At 51.9% G+C, this 20,252-nt stretch overlaps 1 protein-coding gene across 2 annotated transcripts in view; it reads right to left on the bottom strand.

Moving 5' to 3' along the window:
- Positions 1–20,252, bottom strand: part of PUM1 (pumilio RNA binding family member 1) — a 101,827-nt gene that overhangs the window by 5,651 nt on the left and 75,924 nt on the right. Inside the window, exons 14-21 of one of the 2 annotated variants that reach the window (XM_059488651.1) lie at positions 19,712–19,948; positions 12,741–13,008; positions 10,690–10,819; positions 9,593–9,727; positions 8,063–8,200; positions 6,220–6,345; positions 4,517–4,638; positions 1,194–1,386 (exon numbers count right to left, since the gene is read on the bottom strand). In XM_059488651.1, coding sequence (XP_059344634.1) covers positions 1,194–1,386; positions 4,517–4,638; positions 6,220–6,345; positions 8,063–8,200; positions 9,593–9,727; positions 10,690–10,819; positions 12,741–13,008; positions 19,712–19,948 — 1,349 coding nt within the window. The remainder of the gene's footprint in view (positions 1–1,193; positions 1,387–4,516; positions 4,639–6,219; positions 6,346–8,062; positions 8,201–9,592; positions 9,728–10,689; positions 10,820–12,740; positions 13,009–19,711; positions 19,949–20,252) is intronic. The other variant, XM_059488652.1, reaches the window with a different exon arrangement.

Here is a 20,252-nt window from a genome sequence, read left to right as displayed (position 1 = left end):
AACACAGGGGGACAGAGACAGGGGACACAGGCAGGGACACAGCCCCAGGCCCGGGTGGCTCCCGGTGTCACTCCGATGTCCCCAGCCCGGGAGCACAGGCCCAGCCTGGCTGGCAGGAGCGCGGCGCCTGCTCGGTGCAGAACTGGGTCACTGGGACACGGGCACTGCTGCCAGCTCAGCTCCAGCCCAGGGCAGCTCTGCACTCCTCCAGAAAGCTGGAGAGGGATTTGTGACACAGGAATGGAGTGACAGCACACGGGGAATGGCTGCACTCTGACACAGGGCAGGGACAGATGGGACTGGGATGGAATTGTTCCCTGGGCCCCCAACACCAGCAGCACCTGGAGCTGCCAGACAGAGTCCAGGGGCTCCTGGAGCTGCTCCAGGTCTGGAGCCCCTCTGGAGCCAGGCTGGGAGAGCTGGGGGTGCTGCCCTGGAGAGGAGAAGGCTCCAGGAGAGCTCAGAGCCCTTGCAGGGCCTGAAGGGGCTCCAGGAGAGCTGCAGAGGGACTGGGGACAAGGATGGAGGGACAGGAGGCAGGGAATGGCTGCCAGTGCCAGAGGAATGGCAGGGCTGGATGGGATCTTGGCAATTGGGAATTGTTCCCTGGCAGGGTGGGCAGGGGCTGGGCTGGAATTGCCAGAGCAGCTGTGGCTGCCCCTGGAGCCCTGGCAGTGCCCAAGGCCAGGCTGGACATTGGGCTGGCAGCACCTGGCACAGTGGCAGGTGTCCCTGGGCTGCAATCAGCTGCCATTGAAGATCCCTTCCCACCCAAACCACTCTGGCATTCACATTCCTGAACCAAGGATGGAAACCAGCACCAAAACCCATTGCAGCAAATGGAGAAAGGAAAGGAAAGAATGATTGCCTGGCTGGTTCCAGGTGCCCCCAGTGCCATTTGCCACAGGGGGTTTGTAGGCTGGCAAGGCCTGGTTAGAGAGGTTTGGGCTGTGCCAGGGTGCCCAGAGCAGCTGTGGCTGCCCCTGGAGCCCTGGCAGTGCCCAAGGCCAGGCTGGAGCACCTGAGACAGTAGAAGTGTCCCTGAGGTGGAGCAGGATGAGTCTTGAGGTCTCTTCCGACCCAAACCTTCCATAATTTCCACCTCCCAGCCACTGAAACACCCCAACCCCTCTGCCATCACATCCCTCCATGCCCAGCAGTGCCAGGCTGTCCCTCCCAGCCCCAGTGCCCACCTTGTGCATGACAATCTTCCTCTGGGCCGGCTCTGCCACGTCGATCATCTTCTGCACCACGTAGTTGGCATACTGATCCTTCATCATGGTGTATAAGGCACTGTGGGGGCCGTCGTTCATGGTGCACACCTCGTCGATGAGCATGGCGCGCTCCGTGCGCGACGCGTGCGTCACACACTTCTCCACCACATTGCTGCGGGGACACGGCCGCGTCAGCGGGAATGGGAATGGGAATGGGGATGGGGATGGGGATGGGGAATGGGGATGGGGAATGGGACGGGAATGGGGATGGGGATGGGGATGGGGAATGGGGATGGGGAATGGGACTGGGAATGGGGATGGGAATGGGGATGGGAATGGGGATGAGGAATGGGGATGGGAATAGGGATGGGAATGGGGATGGGGATGGGGATGGGGAATGGGGATGGGAATGGGACTGGGAATGGGGATGGGGATGGGGAATGGGGATGGGAATAGGGATGGGAATGGGGATGGGAATGGGGATGGGGATGGGGAATGGGGATGGGAATGGGACTGGGAATGGGGATGGGGATGGGGAATGGGGATGGGAATAGGGATGGGAATGGGGATGGGAATGGGGATGGGGAATGGGAATGGGGATGGGGAATGGGACTGGGAATGGGGATGGGAATGGGGATGGGAATGGGGATGAGGAATGGGGATGGGAATAGGGATGGGAATGGGGATGGGGATGGGGATGGGGAATGGGGATGGGAATGGGGAATGGGGATGGGGATGGGGATGGGGAATGGGGATGGGGAATGGGGATGGGAATGGGGAATGGGGATGGGGAATGGGGATGGGGAATGGGGATGGGGAATGGGGATGGGGATGGGGAATGGGGATGGGGAATGGGGATGGGGAATGGGGATGGGGAATGGGGATGGGAATAGGGATGGGAATGAGGATGGGAATGGGGATGGGAATGGGGATGGGGAATGGGGATGGGGAATGGGGATGGGGATGGGAATGGGGAATAGGGATGGGAATGGGGAATGGGAATGGGGATGGGGATGGGGATGGGAAATGGGGAAGGGGAACAGGGATGGGAATGGGGAATGGGGAATGAGGAATGGGGAACGGGGGATGGGGAATGGGGATGGGAATGAGGAAAGGGGATGGGGAATGGGGATGGGAATGGTGAATGGGAGTGGGAATTGGGAATGGGAACAGGGAATAGGAACTGGGAATGAGAACTGAGGAATGGGAATGGGAACTGGGAAATGGGAACTGGGAATGGGAACAGGAATGGGAACAGGGAATAGGAATGGGAACTGGGAAATGGGAGTGGGAACGGAAACTGGGAATGGGAACTGGGAATGCGAATGTGAACTGGGAAATGGGAACTGGGAATGGGAACAGGGAATAGGAATGGGAATGGGAACTGGGAGTGGGAACTAGGAAGGGGAACTGGGAATGGAGCAGAGAACTGGGAATGGAGCAGGGATCTGGGAACGGAGCAGGGAACTGGAAATGGGAACTGGAACAGGGAATGGAGCAGGGATGGGAATGGAAATGGGGAATGGGAATGGGGAATGGGGATGGGAATGGGGATGGGATGGGGAATGAGGAACGGGAATGGGGATGGGGAATGGGGATGGGGAACGGGAATGGGGAATGGGGATGAGAATGGGAATAGGGAATGGGGATCGGGAATGGGGAAGGGATGGGGAATGGGAACAGGGATGGGGATGGGGAATGGGAGCGGGAACTGGGAATTGGGAATGGGAGCGGGAACTGAGAATGGGGATGGGGAACGGGGAAGCGACGGGAATGGGAACTGGGAATGGGGATGAGAATGGGAATGGGAGCAAGGAACTGGGAATGGGAATGGGAGCAAGGAACTGGGAATGGGAACTGGGAATGGAGCAGGGAACTGGCAATCGGAACTGGGAATGAGAATGGGGAAAGGGAACTGGGAGCGGGAACTGGGAATGGGAACAGGGAATGGGGCAGGGAACTGGGAACGGAAGCAGGGAACTGGGAATAGAATAGGGAACTGGGAATGGAGCAGGGACCTGAGCACAGGATGTCTCCTCGAACCTTTTCACCCAGCCCTAAGAAGATCTCATGTGCTGCTACAAGGGCAGGGGATTTGTGCTGGCAGAGCTCAGCAATGTCAAACAAGATTTGGGAATTTGGGATCTGGACCAGCTCCTATTTAGCCCCAATTTGTGCCTTGGGATCTGAGTGGGAATTTGGGAACTGGACCAGTTCAGACCAGTGTCCAGTGATGCTCTGTGAGGTCAATGTCCACTCTCACTAGAGAAGCCCAGTTGTTGTTTTGATTTTCTCCCCATTGGAACGTGGTGGGAATGGACATCCAAGGTTAGAACAACACAGAAATGCTGGTTCAGGAATGAAAACTCTCAGCCAAGCAGAGGATTTCCAGAATTCCTGAATATATTAATGAGCAGCCTGAGCTCTCTGGAGAGCCAGAAGTAGGGTACATGAAAGGGGACCACGAGCTGTGCTGGGCTCATCCCACACCCCTGCCTGACTCACAGCATCACCCAGCGGGTTTGCTCAGCTCAGGGGACCCTCCCCTAATTAATGGAGCTGGAAAGAAGTTTGGGAAAAAAGAACCAGGCAAAGTAGGGAGGAAGAACCTGAAATAACAACGTGAAGACCACGCTCTCCTAATTCTCATTAATGTTCCAATTCCCTCGTGTCCATGGGTACTCTCATCAGAGGAAGGGGAGTTTTGAGCCTTTGAAGAGCTCAGCACTCATGTTCTGAGGGCTGGAAGCTCATCCAGCAGGGATTCACACACGTGGGAAGCAGTGCTTTGTCCTGACATCACAAATACCTGGATCCTGCCTCACTCACGTGTGGCTCTGCTGCATCTGGGAATGCTGCAGCTCCCCTTGGAGGGGTCCCTGGGTGTGACTCCAAAGGGACACAGCAAAGAGCTGGGAATGACTCTGTGGGTGGAAATTCCTCTGGGAAAAGTGGGATTGTGCTGCACTGATTTCCCAAATCTCCCCATAGCTGGACAGAGCATCCCGGGGCAGTGAATGTTCTTAAAATCCAAGGGGTAGTGACAACTTAAACCCCATGAAAATAAATCAGATGACCTAAATCACACAAGAATTCCTGGTTAAATTCAGGAGCTTGGATTAGAGCTACCCTTCCACATCTCCATCTTCCTCCATGACACACCTCACTTTATAACTATTATAAATAACATTTTTTATGAAGCAAAAGTCCCTTTCACCTCCCCTACACCCACCCCTAAGCCTTCTGCAGCTCCTCCATGTGCCCATGCTCCCAGAGGGAGAATTTAAGGAAGGAATCACTACCTGGCAAATTTATGTTGACTCAACACAAGCACGTTGCCTCTGATTTCTGCTACGATCTTGCTCTTGTCCTCGGGCCGGCCGTGCTCCAGGACGTGCTGGATAACGTAATTCCCATACTGATCCTGGGGGGAGACAGCACAAATGGCCACAAAAGGTGGGTAAGGGACTAGAAGCATTCCCAGCAAACTGATTCCCAAAGTGTATTCAGAGTTAAAAGTTCAACTAAAGATTAATTATAATGTTTACTGTACAAATCAGATCAATACTTTCTATTTCTGCAAGAATGTGCATTCTAGGGTGGTACCAGGTGGTAAAATGATGCATTTTTGTAGAAATTTCCTTATTTATAGAACTCAAAATGATGACCTTGCACAGGGAATATCCATATTCTGCTTATTCCCAGGTTTTTCCCCCTCTCTCCAGGTGCAAACCTACCAAATCCCATGTCCTGGAGGGGTGTGCCATGGGTCTAGCTATGGGACACTGTTCTGAATTTGGGGATTTTCAGACCACAGGATATTTATTTTCTAGTTCAGGGTACCACAGGCATGGCCTGATGCCCATGCCCAGCCTCTTCCCTCTTCCCAATGCTGAGCACACAGGACTTGGCACTGGACCAGCTCATATTTCACCAGTTTGTGCCTTGGGATCTGAGTGGCAATTTGGGAACTGGATCAGAACTGGGTTTGCCATTTTTTAGCTAGTATTTCACCAGTTTGTGCCTTGGGATCTGAATGGGAGTTTGGGTTCTGAACCAGAACTGGATTTGCCATTTTTTAGCTTGTATTTCACCAGTTTGTGCCTTAGGATCTGAGTGACAATTTGGGAACTGGATTAGAACTGGGTTTGCTGCTTTCTCCACAGACTCCAAGAGCAGAATCCGTGTAAAAACCTGGCACATCAGGCTCTCCCAGGGACTGCAGGGAGGAGAGAAGGCAGCCAGGAGGGGCTGAGCACAGAACCAACTCTTTTTAAGAATCTCAGTGACTCTGAATTCTTAAAGCCAGGAGGGATGCCAGGAGCTGATTCACTCCTTTTCCTTGCAGTGATCAGCTCCTGGCATCTCTCCTGCACTGGGGCTCCTGGAACAGCTCCTGGCTCTTCCCTGCACTGGAGAGAAGCCCCAGTGTGACGGTGTTCACAGGGGTCTGAGGATGAGGGAAGAGATGAGGATCTGACTCCATGCTTCAGAAGGCTGATTTTTTATTTTATGATATATATTACATTAAAACTATACTCAAAGAATAGAAGAAAGGATTTCATCAGAAGGCTGGCTAAGAATAGAATAGCAAAGAATGATAACAAAGGTTTGTGACTCAGACAGAGAGTCCAAGCCAGCTGACTGTGACTGGCCATTAATTATAAACAACCACATGAGACCAATCCCAGATGCACCTGTTGCATCCCACAGCAGCAGATAATCATTGTTTACATTTTGTTCCTGAGGCCTCTCAGCTTCTCAGGAGGTAAAATCTTAAGGAAAAGATTTTTCATGAAAAGATGTCTGTGACACACCAGGACATGGGGCCTCCTCATGCAGGGAGGTGCCAACACCCCTGGCACCCTGGACCTGTGCCCATGGCCAAAGCAGGCGGTTCTGATGAAATTCCTGCCTGCTGTGCTCACTGCCATCCCTTTGCCAGGTGGGAATCTCCCTGCAGGAGCTGTCCCAGCACTCAGCAGTGACCTGGGCACCCACTGACCTGCACCAGCTGCTCCGTGTGCTGGTGGAGCTCCTCCAGGATGGGCAGGGTCTGCTCGGGCAGGCAGTGCTCCAGGATCCGCTGGATCACCCGGCAGCCGTAGGGGTGCGTGGACAGAGCAAACACCTGGGGACAAAGGACAGCCAGACACGTGCCATTAATCCTTGGGAATCCCAGAAACCTGCCAGCATTCCTGCAGGGAATGCCAGCACCAGCTGGGAAACACCCACTGGGATCACAGGCACATCCCATCCCCACCTGGGGAAGCCTCAGCTTCCCCACTATAAAAAACCAAACAGTAAAACCTCTTCATTCATAAAAAAACCACCCCTGGAACAACCAGGCATTGCTGGAAGCTTGGTTATTCTTTCCAAATTATTCCAGCACATTGTTTGCCAGCACAAATTTTAAGCTATTTAAGAAATGCTATGAGCCAGAAAAGTTAAAAATGCCCAGCAAAGGATTTTCCTCAACTTGTTTGGATTTGTTTAAAAGCCTTAACAGTGCTTAGGAGAAGTGACAACAAAGAATCTTTCTCATTTCTAATGGATTAGCAGATCTGTGGGTGAGAACATGACACATTCTGTTATTGCTGCTCCGTTTTCTGTCTGAAGCACAAAGTCCCGTTTGGTTGCTTTGATTTAACAACAGCAGCAAATCCAAGCACTGAAGTTTAAATCAACAGTCACACATTTTTAATAACTGGTGAGTAAACCCTGCAGGGAAACAGGGCTTGGAGTGCAATTAACTGCAGGAAAATCATCTGGAGGTGCTAAGTTTAATCTGCTGTGTGAAGGTTCAGATAAAACTGCGGCAACTGGTCAAGGAAATGTCAGCGCCATCAGCTGAGCTCCCAGAGATGTTTCTGCCTGGTAAACTCCCCAGTGGAAAATCCAAACCTAAACTCTAATCAGGAGCAAGTTTCCAGGCAGAATCCTGCTTGTTCTGACCAACCAACCAAATCCTGACTTTCCCCAGACTCCCAGCTCCTGGTTCCTGCTATAACAGCACCTGGCTGTCCTCACATCCCTGGGTAAAGTCCTCAAAACTTCAAAGTGCCCCTGCAAAGCCAATTAATTTGAGGTTGGGAACACCCCAAAAGCAGCACTTTTGTACTGGGGCTTGAGGCAGGCAGAGTAAAGCCAGCCACAACTGACACCCAATGATCAATTCAGGAGAGGACACCAATAAAAAAGCAAAGAACTAAGAGAGTCAAGGACAACTGTCCATTTCTAGATGAAACTCCTGCATTTTCCCTGCTCTGTGGCCCCTGGGAAACAGCATTCAGCATTCCTCTAAGCCACCTGCACAGACAGGGATGGATCATAATAAAACTTTGCCTTCCTGTGCATCCTCCATTTTCCTCTCTGCTCCCTTCAAAGAGAAACAAATCTGAAATGCCAAAATTCACCAATTATTTGGGTTATCAAGGGTCACCTGTCACTAAAAGGGGATCAGCTCTGGGCTCACAACTTGCTGGGATTTTACACAAGTGAGGTGATAATTAAGGAATTAATGAAGTTTAGACATGGCTAAGGTACCTCAGCAGCACAAAACTCTACTCACCACCTTCACTGGAAGATGGATTAGAGAGAGCCTTGTATTCCCTCATCACTCAAACATACTCAATATTCCAGGAGAACAGACTCGTGCAAGGAGGTTTTACTCTGACAGCTCTGCCCAGAAATGATAACACAGATGTGACCAAGGAGTTTCTGGACCCTCACGTGGCTGAACCAACCCTGCAAGCACCAGCTGCTAAAACTGAGAATTCGCAGGAGATGAAGTCCCAGCCACTCTGAGGCTGTTCCAAGCTGGCAGCAGGAGCTGGCCAGGGCCTCACCTGTCCCTTGAAGGCATCAATGATGAACTGCAGGGACTGGGGCTGCACACACTCGATGCACTTCTGCACCACGTGGTTCCCGTTCTGGTCCTTGACGCACTTGAGCACGTGCCCGTCCAGCTCCCGAACCATCTCGTTCTACAGAGGGCACAGCACAAACAGAAAGCACCACCAGCATCCCCAGCTCAGAGGGCACAGCACAAACAGAAAGCACCACCAGCATCCCCAGCTCAGAGGGCACAGCACAAACAGAAAGCACCACCAGCATCCCCAGCTCAGAGGGCACAGCTGGCACTGCTGGCATGGGCAGGAATGGCACAGGAGTGAGGGGTGCTCCCATGGCCAGGAGGTGAGGCTTGGCTGGACACAAACCAGCAGGAAAAATCCTGCTCTGACACCCTGTTGGCAGCCTGGCCTGCAGGGAGGGCCCTGGAACGGGAGCTTGGAGCTCCATTCCAACCCAAACCACCCTGGGACTCTAGGAAGATGAAGCCCTCCTTTCTGATGAGCATCCTCTTCCAAGAATCCAAATTAAAGAAATCCTGACTGAGCCACTGCTTTCCTCTGTATCCCCCATTTTCCTCTCTGCTCCCCTCAAGGAGAAGCAAATCTAAAATGCACGAAGTTCACAAACTCTTTGGGTTATCAGGGTCACCTGTCACTAAACAGGGTCAGCTCTGGGCTCAGAACTTGCTGGGATTTTACACAGGTGATAGTTAAGGAATTAATGAAGTTTAGACAAGACTGATGTACCGCCCATGCAGGGTGGAAGCCTCACTCACAAACAGAAATGACATTTTGGAGCATTTTAATGCTTTGACAAGATCTGGGTGAATTTAGTTTTGTAACTGAATCAAACCCGGGAATTTGGGGAGCACTGAGTACTGAAAAATGCCCCTCTGGAGGAGACAGTGAATCCTTGGAGCAGCAGAGCTGGAGCCTGGGCACAGCCCTGCTGACACACTTGGCTCAGGCTCAGCCTAAAGAGAGGGACCATTCCTAAAGCCATTTTCATATTTCTAATTTCATAACCTACATTGAGATTCCTGTTACAACCATTCCCAACCCTTTCTGCCCAGCATATTTTTCATCTCAATTCATTGTTCCTAAAGCCCTTGAGGAAGTGCTTTATTAATGAGCTCTGAGTGGGGCTATCAGCCACATCTCTCCAAAGCCAGGACAAGGAGCTCCTCATCCATCTCCCTGCAGGAGCACAGGATGCTGACCCACATAGCAGTAACTCAGTGAATATTAAAGGCAAAACTCCTCCTTCAAGGGATTTAAAAATCTCTTTTAATTCACTCTCATTTTCAGTTTTCCCTACACACATGATCTGCTTCCAGGGAATTAACAGAGAAGCAGCCCCATGGCCAGGGAAGGGGAACAAGGAGGTGACAATGACAACCAAGGACAGTGGCACGGACTCGTCACACACAAACATGCCAGGGACCAAACCAAGGGAACAGCAGGCACAAGAGGGACAGTTCAGGAACATCAAACATCAAGAAGAAAGTTAAAATTGAAACTTACAATTACCTGCTGGTCTGGGGGGATGAACTCCAGGGCCTTCTGGATGACCCTGCAGCCGTACATCTGCAGGGCCAGGGACAGCACGTGCCCACGGATGCGCTCTGCCAGCGCCAGCTTCTGCTCCAGGCTGCCAAACTGGGACAGGAGAAACAGTCACTGCCAGGACAGACCCCTGTGCAGGCACTGGCACTGCCCTCCCACCCTGGAGGGGCAGGAGCTGCCCACTGAGAAGATCAAAGATCAGCCCCATGGGAAAGGGGTGAACTGGCACAGCCAGATGGGTTCTGTGTCTGCCTGCACACCCCAAAGGGGCTGGGGCCACCAGGGTCACCAACCAACCCTGGGCAGGTCACCATGGGAAAGGGGTGAACTGGCACAGCCAGATGGGTTCTGTGTCTGCCTGCACACCCCAAAGGGGCTGGGGCCACCAGGGTCACCAACCAACCCTGGACAGGTCACAGCCCCAGGGCTGCTGAGTTCCAGAAGTGCTGGACAAGGGCTCAGGCGTGCCCAGGGTGGGAATGCTGGGGTGTGTGGGTGGGGCTGGATTTGAGCCTTGTGGGTCCCTTCCAGCTCAGGAGGTTCTGTGATTCTCATTCTCAATTACTGGGCAGAAGCACCAGAACACCTGGAGAAGGAGCAGACCAGTGTCCAGAGAGAGGGGTGGAGGGACACAACACCTTTCCAGCAGCTGCTGTTACTGCAGAAGTTTCTCCCTTGTTCCCAAGCCCAGGAGCAGTGACAGCTCAGTGCAGCACCCTGGACAAGCTGTGCTGGATCTGCACTCACAGAATGCCAGGGAGGTTTGGGCTGGAAGGGACCTTAAGGCTCAGCCCATTCCAACCCCCATCCACCTTCCACTGGAAATTTACATCTCCTGAACGTTGCTCTTTATTGTGACACATTGTGCTTCTCCAAGTGTCACTTTTCAGATTAATCTGAGTCCCACCCCTCAGTCACCCCAGCAGTGAAGATCCAACAGCTTGTGGGGAGGAGATGGTGCCAGTGCTGAAGGGGTTCAGCCTCAAGGCAGGGTTTGCCAGGCTCATCCAACACCTCAGCACAGCAGGAGGAGCTGCAGGGGAGGGCACACTCACCTCGAAGAACTTCTGAATGACGTAATTCCCAAACACATCCACCATGAGCTGATAGGCTGCCTGCAGGATCTCGTTGAACACCAGCTGACGCTCTGCTGGGGTGGCACGCTCCAGTTTCAGCTGAATAAATCTGAAAAGGAGGTCTTGGAGTGATGCCATGGGCACATCTGCTCATTCAACCCCTTCCCAAAGCCTCACCCGTGTGTTCCAGAAAGGACCATGAAAAATCCCATTACACCGTGAAGATTAAGCACTTTCATTAACCTAAGCTTCCTATCACAAGTTAAATATTCAAATTTAAGACATTTTAGTCATCCACAACTTGCAAAGCTCTTGCAAACACAGCTATTTCATCCAGCCATCTGAAAGCTTGGGGTGGTCACAGCCATGAGGTCCATGGCCACATGCTGGAATCTTCATTCCAAGCAAAGCAGATCTCAATGGAGTAATGGAGAATGGCCTCGTGTCCAGATGGCCTTTGAAATGGATTTAGCTGTGCCAGCAGGGTGAGTGAGCAAACCACACAGCAGGGAAGCTCCTTTTCAGAGAATCACTGGGTTGGAAGAGACCTTCAAGACCATCGAGTCCAACCCAGCCCCAACACCTCAACCAAACCCTGGCACCCAGTGCCACATCCAGGCTTTGTTAAACACCCCCAGGGATGGTGACTCCACCACCTCCCCAGGCAGAACATTCCAGAACTTTATCACTCTTTCTGTAAAAAACTTTTTCCTAATATCCAACCTGTATTTCCCTTGGGGCAGCTCCAGGCTGTGTGCTCTGGTTGTGTCAGTGCCTGGAGAAAAAAGCCCAACCCCACCTGAGCCAGGCACCTTTCAGGAGCTGCAGAGGGTGATGAGATCACCCCTGAGTCTCCTTTTCTCCAGGCTAAATTTGAGGAGGAATTCCTGCGACCAGCACTTGCCCCCAACCCTGGACAACAACCCCAGGCATGCACAGGGTGGGATCTGGGGTGTCTGGGCAGGGCCAGGAATTGGACAGGATTCTGAGGTGGGATTTCTAAGAAGAATTTCAAGGTGGGATTTCTAGGCAGGATTCCCTACTGGAAGGGTGTTCAGGCATTGGAACCACCCAGGGAGGTTTGGAGTCGCCATCCCTGGAGATGCCCATGTCCCTGGACTGGACAATCCCTGGGGATTCTGAGCCTGACACTGGCTTGGCTGTTCCTGCTTATTCCCTGATGTGCCTCAGCTTGGGGAAGTGACACAAAACACAACTGTGAAACTCAACTGTGAAATGCAACCAACAAAACACAACTGCAAAACAACTACTGCGAAATGGAACCAACAAAGCAACAACCGCAAAACTCAACCAGCAAAATGGAACCAACAAAACACAACTGGCAAAATGGGACCAACAAAATAACAACCGCAAAATGGAACCAACAAAGGAATAACCACAAAACACAACCAACAAAACACAACCACAAACCATAACCGGCAAAACGGAACCAACAAAATAACAAGCACAAAACACAACCAACAAAACACAACTGCGAAACTAAACTGTGAAACGCAACCAAGAAAACACAACCGCAAAACAACAACCATGAAATGGAACCAGCAAAGCAACAGCCACAAAACACAATCGCAAAATGGAACCAACAAAACACAACTGCCAAACTCAACTGGCAAAACGGAACCAACCAAACAACAAGCACAAAACACAACTGCGAAATGGAACCAACGAAACACAACCACAAAACACAACCAACAAAACACAACCATGAGACATAACCATGAAACACAGCCACAAAACACAACCACAAAACACAACCAACAAAACACAACTGTGAAACATAACCATGAAACACAGCCACAAAACACAACCATGAGACATAACCATGAAACACAGCCACAAAACACAACCAACAAAACACAACCATGAGACATAACCATGAAACACAGCCACAAAACACAACCATGAGACATAACCACGAAAAACAACCACGAAACACAATCACGAAACACAGCCACAAAACCCAATGGATACTCCCCTAGGAGCAGCCATGCCCAGGCTGCCCAGCCCACCTGGATCCGTGCTGGTCCTGGGAGAACTCCATGATGTGGCCGGCGATCTCGCGCAGCTGCAGGTTGGGGTAGCGGTTGTTGCGGAAGTCCTCGAGGAGGCGGCTGCGGCCCGAGGGCATGACGTCGGACATGCCGTAGCGCAGGCGCGAGGACGGGAACAGCGTGCTGCTGGGGCTGAACAGGCTGGAGGCGCTGCTCGCGCTGCGGTACTTGGCCTCCGCCCCCGGCGCCGCCGAGATGTAACGGCCACTGCCGTTCGTCAGCCCCCCTGCGAGGGACAGGGCGCGTGTGGCATCAGGGAATGGGGCACGGAACGGGGCAGGGATGGGATCAGGGAATGGGGCAGGGATGGGATCAGGGAACGGGGCATGGATGGGATCAGGGAATGGGGCAGGGATGGGATCAGGGAACGGGGCAGGGATGGGATCAGGGAACGGGGCAGGGATGGGATCAGGGAATGGGGCAGGGATGGGATCAGGGAACGGGGCAGGGATGGGATCAGGGAATGGGGCATGGATGGGATCAGGGAATGGGGCACGGATGGGATCAGGGAATGGAGCATGGAATGGGGCATGGATGGGATCAGGGAACGGGGCAGGGATGGGATCAGGGAATGGGGCAGGGATGGGATCAGGGAACGGGGCAGGGATGGGATCAGGGAATGGGGCAGGGATGGGATCAGGGAACGGGGCAGGGATGGGATCAGGGAATGGGGCATGGATGGGATCAGGGAATGGGGCACGGATGGGATCAGGGAACGGGGCAGGGATGGGATCAGGGAATGGGGCATGGATGGGATCAGGGAATGGGGCACGGATGGGATCAGGGAACGGGGCATGGATCGGATCAGGGCATGGATGGGATCAGGGAATGGGGCAGGGGTGGGATCAGGGAACAGGGCACGGATGGGATAAGGGAACAGGGCACGGATGGGATCAGGGAATGGGGCAGGGATAGGATAAGGGAATGCAGCAGGGATGGGATCAGGGCAGGGATGGGATAAGGAACAGGGCACAGATGGGATCAGGGAATGGACTGAATAGGGGAACAGGGCATGGATGGATAAGGGAATGGGGCAGGGATAGGATAAGGGAATGGGGCAGGGATGGGATCAGGGAATGGATGGGATAAGGAACACGGCACAGATGGAATCAGGGAATGGACTGAATAAGGGAACAGAGCATGGATGGGATCAGGGAACAGGGCAGGAATGGGATCAGGGAATGGGGTAGGGATGCGATAAGGGAACAGGGCACAGATGGGATAAGGGCAGGGATGGGATGAGGAAACGGGGCATGGATGGGATAAGGGAATGGATGGGATAAGGGAACAGGGCACAGATGGGATAAGGGAACAGGGCAGGGATGGGATAAGGGAATGGGGCATGGATGGGACAAAGGGAACAAGGCATGGATGGGCATGGGCCTCGTGGGACAAGGGAACAAGGCATGGATGGGGATAAGAGAACAGGGCATGGATGGGGATAAGGGAACAAGGCAAGCATGGGCCTTATGGGGACAAAGGAACAAGGCACAGATGGGCCTCATAGGGACACAGATGTGACACTGGATCCCCGAGTTCTGTTCCAATATGGGGGCAGGTCTGACATTCAGCTAAGCAGGATTTTGAGGTGAGATTTCTAAGAAGAATTTCTAGGCAGGATTTCCTCACTGAAAGGGTGTTCAGGCACTGGAACCACCCAGGGAGGTTTGGAATCCCCACCCCTGGAGATGCCAAAGGAATGAACATGTGGCACTCAGTGCCCCAGTGGAGACTGGTCACAGGTTGGACCTGAACAACCTGGAGAGCTTCTCCAACCTTGAGGATCCTGTTTTATGATGGTCAGGCCTTGGAACTGCCCAAGGAGGTTTGGATTCCCCATCCCTGGAGGTGTCCAAGGAATTCCTGGGCATGGCTGGGCTGAGCTGATCAGTCACAGGAGGGACCCAATGACCCCAGAGGGCTTTTCCAACCTCCATGATCCCATTTTGTGATTCCTGACTGAGCTGCTCACCAAGGAATTGAGATGGGGATGTGTCCAAGCATCTGTGGCACTGCTGGATTAGGCTGGGAACAGCTACAGACTCCAGCAAAGAACTCTCATGATCCCTTCTAAACCAGGATATTCTGTGATTCTGACTCTATCCAATGACATCACATCTCCGACTGTGTCTTTCTGACAGGGTGTAACAACTTCTGTTCCTCCTCCTGTGTCCAAAATGTCTGAACCAGACCAGTGGCAATCCCAACACTCCCAAATTTCAGCTTTTTTGCTCTTTCCACTGCCTTTGCCTCCATTTTTAGGTTTTTTTCTCACTTTTCCTGCTGCCCTGGCAAAGACTGAGTTTAAAGAAGTGTATTCGGGGTGGGGAATATATATAAAAGTATAAAAAATGTGGATATAAAAGCACAAATCTATCACTTTTAAACACAGGTAAATACCTATAAATTAAAACAAAGAAAGGTTTTAAACCCTTGTGCTTTCACAAATGGCTGAAATATGTGCAGCCACATTAACAGAGTTGCTGTGTGACCCAAAACAGGAATATGGGGACAGGTGATGCTTCATCCCACAAAGAGAAGCTTTGATAGGAACAAATTTAAACCTTCCAGTGCTGTTTCCCTGCAATTTTTCAGGATGTGGCTCGGCACTGTGGCAGAGGATTTGATTCCTGCCTTTCCTGCAGGGCTTGGGATCCCTCTGCTGGTGCAGGAGGAGCCTGCACGGATTTTCCTGGGTGGAACGAAGTCCAGGGAACACATCCTGATCACACAGGGACCTGCAGGGCCCAGGTGAGGCAGGGGGAATCCCAGAGAAATGAGCTGCAGGAATCTGGGCCATGGAGGGGAGAGCTCCAAGGAAACCTTGGCAGGGCTGGCTGAAGAGGGGCAGCTCCTGGCAGCTGGGCTGGAATTAAAATATTCCATAAAAACAGAGCTGAGGGAGCTGCACTCCTCAGCCATGGACACCTGGAGGAAGCAGCCATGCAGGAAACTGGATGAGAACTCTGTATCTGATAACAGCCTAATTAATTATTAATTATGACCTCTGTGGCTCACTTCCAGCTCAGAATATTTTGTGATTCTACATCTCTGGAGCTGGTGCCAGAACTCTCCTTGCCCAAGGAAGGGGGACACTCTTTTTCCTCCTGTTTATCCCAAGGAAAAGGAGAGCTGAGAGATCCTTGTGCTGCCTCGCAAAGGAGTGCCCAGCACCTCCTGCACCCCAACTCCCACACTGAGCAACAACTCCCAAAAGCCAGCAGGTGATATTCCTGACATTCCTGATATTCCTGTCTCCTGGAAGGAGCAGGACTGCCACAGGATGAGTAAAGCACTTCCCAGGTGAGGAAACTCGGGTGGGACAAGTTGAGCAATGGGGCACCAATGCTTCCCACACAGCTGGAATTCTCAAAATTCCCACTTGCTGTTTCAACACCTGGAGCAAAGTTCAGAGTTGGGACTGAAGTGGAAAATGGTTCCTGATGGGAAAGGGGAGGTTTGACACTCAGGCTGCTATCTCTGAGTTAGGAGCACAATCAGTACAGAAAATGTGCCAGAGGTTTTCTGAGAGAGCCCCAATCACTTGGGGATTAAGAGTGACTCCACTTTTTCCCCTGGATGTCTCTCCTGATGGGAATGCTGAGTGCAGGTTTCCCCAGGATGCCACACATCATCCTGGGAACACAGAGATCCTGTGGGGAACAAGCTCCCTAAAACACAACTCTGAACCTCACCAAAGGCCTGAAACCTCAGGGTGCCTCCAGCTCCTCTGTGCCAGGACTGGGTCAGATCCCAGACTTCAGTGACAAAACAGCTCCTTCTTCCTCTGGAGCCAGGCTGGGAGAGCTGGGGGTGCTGCCCTGGAGAGGAGAAGGCTCCAGGCAGAGCTCAGAGCCCTTGCAGGGCCTGAAGGGGCTCCAGGAGAGCTGCAGAGGGACTGGGGACAAGGATGGAGGGACAGGAGGCAGGGAATGGCTGCCAGTGCCAGAGGGCAGGGCTGGATGGGATCTTGGCAATTGGGAATTGTTCCCTGGCAGGGTGGGCAGGGGCTGGGCTGGAATTGCCAGAGCAGCTGTGGCTGCCCCTGGAGCCCTGGCAGTGCCCAAGGCCAGGCTGGACATTGGCACAGTGGGAGGTGTCCCTGCCATGGCAGGGGTGGCACTGGATGGGATTTAAGGTCACTCCCAGCCCAAACCATTCCCTGATTTCTCTGTAGTCCCACAAGCAGGGATCCAGGACTTCAGGGCTCCAGGGGCAGCCACAGCTGCTCTGGCAATTCCAGCCCAGCCCCTGCCCACCCTGCCAGGGAACAATTCCCAATTGCCAAGATCCCATCCAGCCCTGCCCTCTGGCACTGGCAGCCATTCCCTGCCTCCTGTCCTCCATCCTTGTCCCCAGTTCCTCTGCAGCTCTCCTGGAGCCCCTTCAGGCCCTGCAGGGGCTCTGAGCTCTCCCTGGAGCTTCTCCTCTCCATCAGAACTGATTTTATAACAAAAGAAATCAGACCTCCCCTTCCCACTGCCCTCCACTACCAATGAAAGAGAAACTTGAAAAAATAAAATCACTTTTCATGGATTTCAAGGTCAAATCCCCCAAAATCAGAGCTATCCCAGGTGACATCTGACCTACAGCATCACCCAGCATGGAACCAGCCATGGAGGGGACAAAGCCACAATGACAGGAATATTTTGGGAAGATGGGAAGCCTCACACTGATCCTCTGCAGCATAACCCATTTCCGGGGGTGCTAATTCCAATTTCTTTCCAGAGTTTGTTCCCAGACAGATCTACCCTCTTCTGATCCAGAGGAATTCTTAGGATTCTTTGATTCCAAAGAATTTTTAGGATTCTTTTTTTCTGCAAAGGGCAACCAGCTTTTTCCCAGGTTTGGAATCAGCTTCCTCCTCAGCACTAATTTATTGTGGCCATTTAACTGTCAGCCAAGGCCTCCACAGCTGCATAAATAAAGTCAAAACCCTCCCAGTTCTATTAAAGCTCTGAACAAGCCACGATGGTAAATCTAAACTTGATCTCCAAGAATCATATTTATGGCTATTCCAGCTAACCTAGAGCCAGCACTGGATTTATCACACATGCATGGAACACACATAATAAATACACAGTCTGCTGAGGGGGGAGAACTGCTCTGAGAAGCAGAAGTTTCCTTAAACCCAGCAGATTCATGACACAACCAAAACCAAGTGAATTTTTGGAGGAAATATTAAATTACCTGCTGCAGGTGCAACAAATAATCTCTTTGGTTTGTTTATGAGGGAATGAACACTGCAGGAGGTTCAGATGGGCACTGTTTTATTATTTAATATTTGCTTTCTTTATTTTTAAGATTTATTTTATTGTGGGCCAGGCAGAAGCTCTTTGAGAAGCTTCAGCTGCACAAAGTCATGGATCTTCTCAAAATGATTTCTCCTGTGCTTTTGATAAGGCCACACTGATGGGAAATTTTCCAAGGTAAACTCACCAAATCCTCAGCTCAAAGCTGAGCACTGCTCCAGGGAACATTGATTAAAAGGAGGAATTGTACTCCAAGCTCATTATTCCCAATTTAATGGGTATTTTAAAACATCCCCTTTAAAACCATTTAAATTGAAGATCAACTCTCCTTATCTATTTTACTCCACAAACCATTGCTGCTTTTACCAAGACCAGCACAAGAAAATCCTGGTTTATAAACACTTGGGAATATTATCCCTAATTTTGAGCTGAGGAAATGTCTCAGTCTGGAAATGGGGGTTTGTGTCCTATCCCTATCTGATGAGGCAGCTCTCTGCTGTCCTTGGGGCAGTTTTCTTCATCTCTCCCACAGCCAACCCTCCCTCCAGGAGATCTCTGCTCTCCATGGCCACTGAGTGTCCCTGCAGGGCTGATCCAATTCCAGCATCCCATGGGCAGATGCTGCGCCCAGGGCAGGAGCCAAGCATTCCTGCCTGGATGCAATCTGAGCCTGGCACAGCACAGCAGCCTTTGCCCCCTGCATTGCCAGAGGAGCAGCTTTCTGCTGCCCTGCATGGCCAGAGGGAGCCCAGGCCCATCTGCAGCAGCCCTGGAGCTGCAGAGGAAAACTCCCCCCTTGTGCAGGATCCCTGCTGCAGCAGAGCCACAGCTGGCACTGCAGGAGGGCTGAGCCCCCATGGCATGGGGCTGTGCCACCAGCCTGAGCCACAGCGTGCCAGGGCCTGCTCTCACTCTGGCAGGGATTTGTTTGTGCTATTGCATTTGTATTTTTAATTTCCTAGTGCAAAACTTCTATTCCTATTCTCATATCTTTTCCTGAGAGCTTTTTCATTCCCAAATCACAATAATTCAGAGGGAGGGGGTTTGCATTTTCCATTTCAGGGCAGGCTCCTGCCTTCCTCAGCAGACACCTCTTTTCAAACCAAGACAGGAACTCATTCCATGTCCCGCAGCTCTTCCAGGAACCCAAAAGGATGAAAAATCAGCACGGCTGGGCCAGAGCTCAGCAGAGCCAAAGCCTAGAAGGCTCCTGGGCAAAAATCAGCTTTTATTTTATTTTTATTTTTTCCCTAATAAACAACTACTATTCCTATTCCTATTCCCATATCTTTGCCTGAGAGCCTGTTAATTTCAAAATTATAATAATTCAGAGGGAGGGGGTTTGCATTTTCCGAGAACTACTATTCCTATTCCCATATCTTTTCCTGAGAGCCCCTTGATTTCAAAATGAAAGTAACTCAGAAGGAGGGGGTTTGCATTTTCCATTTCAGAGGAGGCTCTTGCTTTCCTTAGCAGACACCTGGCTGTTCAAACCAAGACAGGAAAGAGGAGGAAAGATGGAAACCTGCTCCCAGCTGTACCCTGCATGACACACACACACTCCAGGAGGGATGGACCTGAATTAAAGATTGTTCTCCACCTAAATCATTGTGTGACCCTCAGAACTCCTGCCTGGGGGACCAGGGGTGCTGCAGCAGAGCAGAGCAGGGCTCTTACCCAGGTTGAGGCTGGAGGAGGATCCGTGTGAGGACAGGGAGGGAGGAGGAGTCTGCGAGTGCCCGGGGCCCTGGCTGGGCAGGGGCATGCCCACGGGCCCGGGGGACGAGGAGAAGCCCAGGCCGTTGTAGAAGCTGTGCCCGATGGGGGTCAGGCTGCTCGAGGTCCTCTTGTACAGCTCGCTGCTGCCCGTCAGCGAGTCACGGCGGGAACCGCTGCCCGTGGTGGAGTTCGCCACTGCGGAAACGGGAAAATGGGATAAATGGGTCAAATGGGAATATTGGGAAATGGGGAAATGGGAATATTGCGGAAATGGGGAAAATGGGAATATTGGGAAATGGGGGAAATGGGAATATTGGGGAAATGGGGAAAATGGGAATATTGGGGAAATGGGGAAAATGGGAATATTGGGGAAATGGGAATATTGGGAAATGGGGAAATGGGGAAATGGGGGAAATGGGAATATTGGGGAAAATGGGGAAATGGGGGAAATGGGAATATTGGGGAAATGGTGAAAATGGGGGATTTGGGGAAATGGGAA

The sequence above is a fragment of the Ammospiza nelsoni genome, chromosome 25 (assembly GCF_027579445.1).
Source record: "Ammospiza nelsoni isolate bAmmNel1 chromosome 25, bAmmNel1.pri, whole genome shotgun sequence".
NCBI lineage: Eukaryota > Metazoa > Chordata > Aves > Passeriformes > Passerellidae > Ammospiza > Ammospiza nelsoni.
Note: the sequence above shows the minus strand (reverse complement) of the source record. Positions and strands in the feature narration are given on the sequence as shown.